We start from the raw sequence: 10604 nt of genomic DNA, 5'->3' as shown, positions 1-10604 counted from the left end.
CGTGCTTGGGTAGGGGTCGAAGGCTTGCTTTGTCTTGACTTTAGTCCTAGGCATCATTCAAACTGATTTTCCCACACATTTTAAATCATGTAAGGCGACGGAAATAGGTCCATTGTGTTTGGGGTTTTTTTGCGGTACGCGGGCCTCTCACTGTTGCGGCCTCTCCCGTTACGAAGCACAGGCTCCGGACGTGCAGGCCCAGCGGCCATGGCTCACGGGCCCAGCCGCTTCGCGGCATGTGGGATCTTCCAGACCGTGGGGCACGAACCCACGTCCCCTGCATCGGCAGGCGGACTCCCAACCACTGCGCCACCAGGGAAGCCCCGTTGTGGTTTTTTTTTTTAAGGCTGCACCACATGGCCTGTGGGATCTTAGTTCCCTGACCAGGGATTGAACCCGTTGCCCCCTGCAGTGGAAGCACAGAGTCCTAACCACTGGACTGCCAGGGAAGTCCCAGATCCACTGTTTCAATCTCTGCCCCACATACGATCTCACCAGTGAAGCCAGGGCTATTTCAGAATCAACAAAAATAGAAAAAATAGAACTGAGGGAAAGTAGAGATCTAGAGACATGCTCAGTGTCATCAAGACCTGGCCTCCACGGCTGACTCCTTGCCCTTCTTAGCTGAACAGCAATTTAAAACAGCCAGTGAATGAGGAGGTACTTTCCATGGAGTCCTGCCTTCCTCAGGCTGCCTTCATCCCTGCTTTGACCACCCACAGCTACACCAGACCTTGCTGCTCTTCAGATCTGTTTGGCACATAGCTGGAAAACAAGTGCCTTGCAGAAAAAAGAACATCCCTACCACCATAGTTCTACCTCATCCAGTAGGGACTGACCTAGGGCAACAGCTTCAGAAACTCAGACTAAATATATAGTTTTAGGGCACTACCAGCAAGAGCCCATTTCCTTGATACTATCCATGTACAAAAATGGGTACCAGGTTGGTGTCTGCCTCTCTGGAAGTCATTTTCCCAACCAAGTGTAGGCATTCTCTAGCAAAATCCATGTGTTTGATTATTATGAGTGGTTAAGCCTTGTTTTCCTATTCCTGATCCATCTGGGAAGTGAAAGGGAACCACAGACCTTCAACTTGTCATTTTGTCAGTGCACCAAGAACCTCTTTCACTTTTACTTCTCCCACAGAGGTCAGTCAGCCTCCGTCTAGTTCTGAACTTTATAGAGTAAGAGAGTGAGCATGTGGGGACTCTGGGGATACGTGTGAAACTTAACGCGTGATTTGAGTTCTGGTCCTTTTTCTGTCTAGGATTTCTTTGAAAGTTCATGTCTGCCTGAATTAGTTGAGAATCAGAATCTAGTGTACAAGTTGTCTCCAGTGGAGTGAGAATATGGGCCTTTGTGAAGAAGTGTGTTTTCAAAATCAGTTGGATAGAAATCCTTGTCTTCCTTTTTGAGTGTGCAGAAATATCAATAAAAGTCTTAAAGCTGGTTCTTTTCCAGTCTAACTGCAGAATGGAATAGGTTGTACAGTATTTGTTACTTAATTCCAAATGCTGTTTCAACCAAGGAAGAAAAACCTAGTTCACTTGGGGAGAGGTGGAGAAAAGACCAGGAGTTGGGGCTCTGCCTTTTGTTTTAAACACAGATTTAATGAAGCTAATTCAGTTGTCTTAATAAGCCTTCCAGTCTTCAGCTAGGGGCTGAAGCAGTAACTGAAACTGTGGGCCCATGTCCCAGAGCCAGGCCCCAAAGTAGTCCAGCCTGACCTGTGACTATGCAAACAGTAAACAGGGCAGGATTGGTCAAAGTCAACTAGGATTTTAAAATCCATGTGGGGTAAACAATGGCTTTGGTACTATCACAAGTAGTACTTTGGTAAATCACATGCAAACCAGTAAGGTCAGAATGCAGACTCAGACCTGCTGGTGAATTAACACAAGCTCTTTAGTATCAACAAAAACCAGTCAGCATTATATTGTAAACCTAACGTTTCAGCCTTGCCTCAGAGTTCTGCCACCTAACTGGCCTAAGCAAAAAAAAAGCCTTAGAAACTGACTCCTTACTCTACTTGCCCCATAGAGCAGGGCCAACTATGCTTTTCATCCCAGCAGGATGATTTTATTTCACATTTCACTTGCTTTCAATATTCATCAATTTACTCAACGGGGAGTGCCCAAGGCCAAAGTCGATTAAAAGTCATCCATACGAGAGATAAGCAACCCTGAACACATCGGCTAGGAAAGCAGCAACTTTTGGAGAAAACCTCATTGCTGGACAGTCAAACCAAGGTGATGTGCAGATCAGAGACTGACAGTTGTCTGAGGACCTTAAGCTCCTATATCAAACTTCTTACCACATATCAGAACACCAGGGTGTCTCTACCTATTGCTAAAAGGCAAGGTGAAGGAAGCCAAGACTCCTTCCTTTAATAAGCTGAATGCTGGCCTGGTAGTGGTATTTGTATTTCAATCAAATTCTAGCAGAGGGGACTTCCCTGGTGGTGCAGTGGTTAGGAATCCACCTGCCAATGCAGGGGACATGGTTTCGAGCCCTGGTCCAGGAAGACCCCTTTTGCCACGGAGCAACTAAGCCTGTGTGCCACAACTACTGAACCTGCGTGCCACAACTACTGAGCCTGCACACCTAGAGCCTGTGCTCCGCAACAAGAGAAGCCACCACAATGAGAAGCCCGCGCACCGCAACTAGAGAAAGCCCACGCACAGCAATGCAGCCAAAAATAAAAATAAATAAAAATAAAAAAAATAAATTCTAGCAGAGGGGAAAACACTGAGCCTGGACTTAGTTCATTCCTATCAGTTCTGAGTTTTAAATGAGAACATCCTCATGATGTTCATGAGAAGGCCCAACTTGCACATCAGAACATGATATTCATGTTCATCCTCATGAGACGGCCCAACTTGCACATCAGATTAGTATGACTTGATCAGATAAATTTGATCTCAAACAGAACTCAGCTCCATACATAGTTCAGGATTTGGAGCCATTGCAGAAATTTGGATTTCAGAGTTTCAATTCCACCAAATTATTTTGGAGTAGCGATTTGTTCTAGCACTCCCCCCCCAACCCTTTCTCTATGAGGAAAATAATTACCTTGTAATACAGATTCCCAATGCCACAGGCCATAGACTATAAAGATGTGCTGTGTACACATGGTCAAACACTAAATAGCCAAGGGTTAAAATCAAGTTGAGCTGAGTCTGAATGAGTTCTGGAATGTAAGATTATACCAGAAAATAAGTACTTAAAAATCAACTATTAAACATTATTTAAAATTGGTAGTCAGAACTTTCAAATGCCATTGGAAAGCAGAAACAATTATTCCTGAGCACTGTCAGTTGACAAGAGTGTTTCTGTATTTACTGTATTAGCTTGAAACTCAACTGAAGGCAGTGAAGGAACAAGGTATTTTCTTTGACTGGCTTTGCCAGTGTAGGACAGCTGACAATGATTCTGTCACCAAATTAGTAAGCTCTTGTTCTTCTGTAATGGTAACTAAGGTAACAATCTGTATCTCCTCAACTCCTGGGCTAGAGGTCTAATATGATGCAATTTTGTTGAAGGCATCTGACATGTTTTTGTATTTCCTAAAGAAATGCTCTACGAATACTTTCTGAAAGCAGACTTAAGATTTGTTGTGCCTATGTATATTTTTTCCCCTGACATTTCTGCATGCATTTGTGGCTTCAACGATCACTTGAGAAAAATTTATCCTTAACCCTTGAATCTAGAAATGTGTGATAATTGGCTTTTAAAGATAACAAAATTGCATATCTTCACTTCAACGTGCATTATCAATTTCAGTGTCTTCCATGGGGAAGAATGATGTGGTTTTAAAAGAGCTCAGGAATGCCAGCAGTGACAGTGAAATAGGTTCCAAAGGTTAAGGCTAAAGCTGACTAGCACCCCATCTTGGACAAGCACCAAGACTGAAGGCTAATTTCGGTGCATCTGATGATGGAGAACAGAACCAGATATATCTGCCCACCCCAACTCTCTTAACTAGCTACAGACTGCTCTGCTGCTGCCAACTACAAGGACACACTCAGACCTCTGCAAAGGAAGACCTCTCCAGCTCCATTTATGTCTCCCTAAACTCCTAGGAGGCTTTTTGAAAAAAGTATATCTACACTCAGTTTATTTGGAACAAATGCTTTGCACTAGTGCGTAGAGCTGAACTGATCTCAGTGGAAATCCTATTTCCCCTTTTATAACTGACAAGAATCTAGTCCCATTTTGGCTCTAGAATTATAGGCAGAAAATGATGTTAAGAAAATGGATGACATTTTAATTCACTGATCAAACACAGGACCAATTCCTGAAAAGTTTGGAGAAGCTGACTTTAGCTACGGTCACACAGATCTATGAAATACCTGAGCCAGGATCTAAACCTAACCCCAAAACCTGTATTTCCAAACATATCATATTTTGGAAGTGCTATCAGGTCACAGAGTGCTGAACGAACTTTGAGCAGTATGAAGACAGAACGATGCGACAATCTTTATAATCTCTGTATCAATTATAAATGCTCAGTGTCAAAGAAAGATTCATACCATACACTAGATTTTCAAGCCTACAGTATTTAAGAAATAAAACCATTCAAGTGTGGAAGCTGTTCCCAAAGAGGCTCAATCTATAAAATAATAATAAGGCAAGGAGTGTTTCTGGCAAGACAAGACAAAAATCAAGGATTATAAATCTATAGTTTTATTAAGACAAAAACTGACAGTGTTGGTATGAAGTTTAACATTTAAAAACAAAAGTTTTCACAGAAACCTAACACATGCCTAAAAAGATTTTACAACGGAGTTCTAGATGCAGGTCTAAATGATGTCAAGAACTGATGGATCTCATGATTCAAGACAGCATTTTGGGTTTTAGTTAATTCTTAGGATTAAAAAAATGTGTTTTGTTTTAAAGTGAACCACTGCCCCAGTATGAAAATTTAATCTCCTGAGACCAGGGCTTCAGAAATCATTCAATTCTTGAAGTGACTCAGTGAACTTGTGCTGTCAGTGACTGAACCCTGCCACCAATGGTTTCAAAGTTCAAAAAACAGGGGCTCCAAGAGTTTTCCACCCTAAGAGCACCGGCCCTCGTCTTTGCCTCCTCTCCCACCTCCGGTACCACCCTCTGCCCTTCCCCAGATACTTCAGAGCCAGTGGCTTGGATGGAGAAGCTGATATTTATAACTTCAAGATTGGAGAAGAAAGGGTCTTCTTGTCGATTTCAAGAATTAGCACCTCTAAGACAGAATGATCTGCCTGTGTATACACTCCAATAAGACTTTTCCTCAACCAGTTTCCATCCCCCAAATGGCAGCTTTGGTAACTTCTTAATTGGGAAGTTAAGAAGTTACCAAAGCTTAATGCTTTTTGGGAACAGCATTAAGCTCAGGCAGGCAACACCTTGGCTTCTAAGTTTCAGGCATTCACAGCTTTTAAACAGTCTCTCACAGTCCTCATTTAGGTTGCCAATGACATTTTTTGAAAGGATGAAATATTCTGGACACAGAACCAAATCATCATTAGTTGTTCTTTCCTTTCTTTCACCATTTCCCAACAGCCCCCAAATTTTAACAAAAATGATCCTAACCCATCTCCCTTCTTCCCCACCCCATCCCTCCCACCCCAAATAACACACCAGAAATAGCCAAAAACTACATACATGCTACGCTGTAAAAATGCAGAGTTAACACTATTGGGAAGAAGGCTGTGGGTTGTGGAGATGCTCTTTGAAGATCTGCAGTATCTTTTGCTCTCCCACATCCCATTCTGCAAGTTTTGTCCTTCATAGAAGGCCCTTTGCTTTTCTCAGCAAAGTTCAGAATGGGTTGCCTTGAAACACTGACCCTCCTTCCCCTCCACTGGGATGGGTGTGCAAACTATACAGCATGGAGCGGCTTTAAAGCACTTGGGCTGCTGTAGGGCACAGAAACTATACTGGCTCTTCAAAGGACATCTTCTCAAGCCCCCTCTACGGTGTCAAGACAAGTAGAACTCCTTCTTTCCCCACCTGAAACCCACAGTCAGATGTGACAGGGGCTGGTACTCAGGAGAGTTAATTCTTGTCATCTTTTTTGTCATCATCCTCCGAGGGGTAGGAATGCCACGTCAGCCTTTCCTCATAGAAGGATATGACAACCTGTGGGCACTTGACATTAGCTTCCTTGGCAGGGACCAGGTCAGCCTCATCAGAGTTTTTCCTGCAGAACAAAGCACAAAGAGACTTTGAGACCAGGTGCTAGTGGTCTCCTAACTTGGATCACCCAAGGGCTTGCGCTTTTAAAATATTAATTCCAGGCTTCCCTGGTGGCGCTGTGGTTAAGAATCTGCCTGCCAATGCAGGGGACGTGGGTTCGAGCCCTGGTCCAGAAGATCCCACATGCTGCAGAGCAACTAAGCCTGTGCGCCACAACTACTGAGCCCGTGAGCCACAACTACTGAGCCTGTGTGCCACAAATACCGAAGCCCACGCGCCTAGAGCCCGTGGCTCTGCAACAAGAGAAGCCACCATAATGAGAAGCCCGCACACCACAACGCAACAAAGAGTAGCCCCTGCTCACTGCAACTAGAGAAAGCCCGCACGCAGCAACGAAGACCCAACGCGGCCAAAAATAAATTTTTTTAAAAATTTATAAAAAATAAATTAATAAAATATTAATTCCAGAAGAGCAGGCCAGGGAAGGATGATAATATGGTGTAAGCATCATTTACTAGCAGCTTTTAGCCAAGTAATATCCTCAGAGATCTTCTCCCATTGAAAATGCCCTCTAGATATCTTTGTCAAAAGCTAACTCTGAACCCCTGGGAAAGGCCGCACACACACATACAAAACCATGACTCTCAGATTCTCTGAGGGAATAAGAGAGGCTACCATACTCTTCCAAAGCCATATCCCAGCTGCTAAAAGCCCATGGAGAGATCTTGGCTTGGTAATAGGATTTAATACCATGTTGGATAGTAAGATTTAATACCAATTTGGCACTGACCAGAGCCAATGCAGGTGGACACTTTCTTGCTTACTCATAATCATACTGTTTAACACTACCAAGTGCCATGCTCACAGACAGGCCACAACTCCCAGGTGCTTTGAACTGGTGCTTCAAAACTGGGAGATAGAAAATAAAGGGACTGTTACATAATTCTCCATATTTTTTCTGAATTTTAAAATGTTCTCAGAAATTGAAAACCACATACATATTACAAGGGACTTAGGAGTAAGCTATCTTCAGGTCATTGGGAACATCCTAGATGGAAGCAATAGCATAGGGCAGGCAGCAGATAGATATATATGATGGGATCTCTGACGAGACACTACCCCAAACTTCCAGAACTCCAGCAACAGGTACACCAAAGCCACACAGCCCCATGGAACCAGGGAAGAGTAAGCCAGTAAGGTATGATTTTGAAAAACAGACAAGGGAATGGGAAGGAAAAGGAGTATAACAGTATGGGAACCTGAAGCAGGCTGCCCCTTGTTGACAATTCAACAACAGCCTTTGAAGTAAGAGTTCAGTCTTTTCACTGCACAGAAAAATAGCTACTTTGGGAAATGAACAAGTATCTCCATTCTCCAGGAAAATCACTTTAAAGTGAACTTGGTTTAATAATCAACATCCAATCTTAACTTGCAGAGTTACATTCAGCTATAATCTTTACACACTAGTGAGTGAACCAAAGGAATGTAGTGTCAAGCAATAAGGAGGTGCTACCATTACTCAGACTGGTCACATGCAGCCAGAGAAAGTGTATTCTAGTTGGACTGAATAAGTCCTGGTATTAATTCCTTTCTCCCATATGCAGCACCTTAAAAATGAACTTTTCTCCTACAGGCTAGCAATAAATAAGCTAAAAGAAGGTCAGAGTCAGTAAACACCTAGGGAATGCATGGGAAAAAAAAAGAGGTTTAACTGGTTGTGCCACAGGCTTTCAGTGTTCAAGTTAGGCCTCTCCTGCCACCTTCTAAAGGAGAGGAATTAGTACAGATGTGAGTTTCCGAGAAGGTTCTAGACTGACAAAAGGACAAAGCCCCTAGAATGCTGCCTTCTTTGGCACAGGCTTAGGATTATTCACTCCTAATTTATATTTTAAGGACAATGATTGAGCTCCACTTTGGGGGGGAGGAGAACAAGCACTTCCAACAAGCAAGAAAAAGGGAAGAAAGCTTTCCTTTTGGACAGAGAATAGAGAAATTATAGAGAATTTTGGGTTAATTACAGTTCTTAAGATTCTCAAGACAACTGCTTTCATTAAGCTGTTTCATGGAGTACTACCACCACTGGTATTTACGCTTACAATGGAAAAAAGCAGGCTTCTCTCTATGCTTAGTATAGTAAAGGGGCCTTGCTGACCCCTGCTGGCAGATACTGCAATTGTAGAATCTGCACAAACTGGCAGTCAAGGACAAAGGAAGAGCTACAGAAATTCTTTCCTAACCCTGAGAAGTTAACAGAATTTCTGATCCTGGGGCCAGCCCGATCTTTATTAAGGAGGTGGTGGAAGGGGAGGGTGGTTCAATCACATTTCTTTTTTTCCCCCTTTATTTACATGAGTGAAATGTGATTCCTCCCCATACCCTCTGTACTCCAGATTGTCTCCCACCTCCTAAAAAAAAAATGGGCAAAGATCCGAGAATCCTAAGAGCCCCTACCTGTAACTCACGAGTCCAGGTTGGCAGTCAGGCCGAGGGTCACTATCGAAGGACTATGCCATCTTAAAGATTTCACACCTGGGCGACTGGAATTTTGAAGGTCCAGCTCTTTTCCTCTGGCATGGAACAGATGTGGAGAAGAAAAAAACAACCACACAGAGCCACTGGCAGACTCACCATTTCATCAGGAACATGAGTTCTCCACTGGAGTCTGTAGCTCCAATAATCCGCTCCGGTTCCAAACCCCGGGCAAAGCCTCGTGGCTTTTCTGACTGTAAAAACCACAGAGATGGAACAATTTTAACTATATGGGACTGTTATCCGGACTGGAGCAACTCCTGTTTCTCTGACAATGTTATCAAACCCTTTTGCCAATATTTCACCAAATCTTTGGCTCTAAGTCACAAGCCTTTTAGAATCCTTCTGAGTGATTATTCCATCGAGTTTTGAAATGCTTGAGGTTTCCCCATATGTAAAAAGGGACCCACATCTCAAGCAAAATAAATGTTCACAACTGTTCTTCACCCTCAAAAGGTACCTTACTTTACGGTATTGAATAGATTAAAACCTGTAATGATTAAAACATTGACAGCCATCTCCTCACAGGAATGAATTCCCTTGCACTTACTGTTCTTGAACCTCACATAAAATAACAGTAGATTATGTGGCTTCATGAGATTGAACCCTCAAACATTTTTTTTTTTTTTTTTTTTTGTGGTATGCGGGCCTCTCACTGTTGTGGCCTCTCCCGTTGTGGAGCACAGGTGCTGGACGCGCAGGCTCAGCGGCCATGGCTCACAGGCCCAGTCGCTCTGCGGCATGTGGGACCTTTTCGGACCAGGGCACGAACCCGTGTCCCCTGCATCGACAGGCGGACTCCCAACCACTGCGCCACCAGGGAAGCCCCTCTTAAACATTTTTAAAGCATTAGCCTATCTAACATTCCAAAAGGATTGAGAGCCAGCTGCTGAGATCTAAGGAGCAGCAGAACAAAAGTGCTTAAATTATCTTTCAGCTTCTTTGACAGCAGCATGAATTTTAGGCTAGTAAAAATTCTTACTTCGAGCCTTACCTCTTCTTTCTTCTTCTTTGGTTTGCTCTCCTCCCCCTTATCTTCCGAATCAGAATCAGCTTTGCGCTTGCCTCCCTCTGATTTATCTGTCTCGTGTGCTGTTTTCTGTGACTGCAGGAACTCAGCAATGAGGTCGGGGCAATCCAGGTTTTCTTCTGGCTCCCATGTGTTGTCCTCACTGAAACCAGAGGCACACGAGTCACCCTTTCCACTCAAAGTTAGCACACTCACACTAAGGAGAAGCACAGGAGGACAAAAGCTGGTGTCCTTGGAACAGAGGAGTTAATGATAAAATATAACTGGATTCTGTCCAAGACCAAGAACTTGACAAAGTTGACATTTTTTGGGAGGCGGTAGGGGGCTTTTTAGTACAAATTGAAAGCTTAGAAACTTGCCTCCTTCAAAAGAAAGTTACTCTCTCTTTGCAAACTTGGATCAGTGTAAAGCCACACACAAAACTGCTCATCAGAAATCAGTCTTGCATGATAGCACTTTGTACATGTAGGTCATTTTCCTAATTAAACTATAAGCCGTGAAGGCCAGGCCTGAGTCACAATGTACCCATCAGTGCACCCTGGGTCATGCACATTACCAGTCTCCTGAGAAATAGTTGGTGACCAAATGAATGGATTTTCCTGGGTCAATGAAACTTACTCTGAGAACCCCTTCCACTTTAGGAGGTACTCCACTTTGCCCTTTACCACTCGACGGTCAAGAACTTTTTCCACCACATATTCTTCTTCTTCTTCTTCTAGCACCTCCTCCACTTTCTTCTTGTTTTGTTTTTTCCCCATAGTGCCCGCCAGCTTTCTGGTATAAAGGGTGACGCTGCTAAAATGATAAAGGAAATAAAAAGGACATTAGGGTACACTCTTAGGAGAATATTTGGATAAAACCAGGG

General features: G+C 43.3%; 1 protein-coding gene across 5 annotated transcripts in view; it reads right to left on the bottom strand.

The window, feature by feature from the left end:
* Positions 1-4663: 4663 nt before the first annotated feature.
* The window catches only part of CBX1 (chromobox 1), a 37543-nt gene continuing 31602 nt past the window's right edge, over positions 4664-10604 (bottom strand). For 4 of the 5 annotated variants that reach the window (XM_029211421.1, XM_029211420.1, XM_029211419.1 and 1 more), the window contains 4 exons: positions 10358-10534; positions 9704-9881; positions 8809-8903; positions 4664-6184 (listed from right to left, as the gene is read on the bottom strand). In XM_029211421.1, coding sequence (XP_029067254.1) covers positions 6040-6184; positions 8809-8903; positions 9704-9881; positions 10358-10497 — 558 coding nt within the window. In that variant the 5' untranslated portion in view covers positions 10498-10534 and the 3' untranslated portion in view covers positions 4664-6039. The remainder of the gene's footprint in view (positions 6185-8808; positions 8904-9703; positions 9882-10357; positions 10535-10604) is intronic. The other variant, XM_029211422.1, reaches the window with a different exon arrangement.

The sequence above is a fragment of the Monodon monoceros genome, unplaced genomic scaffold (assembly GCF_005190385.1).
Source record: "Monodon monoceros isolate NGI ecotype Baffin Bay Population unplaced genomic scaffold, NGI_Narwhal_1 Super_Scaffold_9, whole genome shotgun sequence".
In the NCBI taxonomy this organism is placed as follows: Eukaryota; Metazoa; Chordata; class Mammalia; order Artiodactyla; family Monodontidae; genus Monodon; species Monodon monoceros.
The sequence above is the reverse complement of the archived record's forward strand: the minus strand, read 5'-3'. Positions and strand labels throughout refer to the sequence as shown.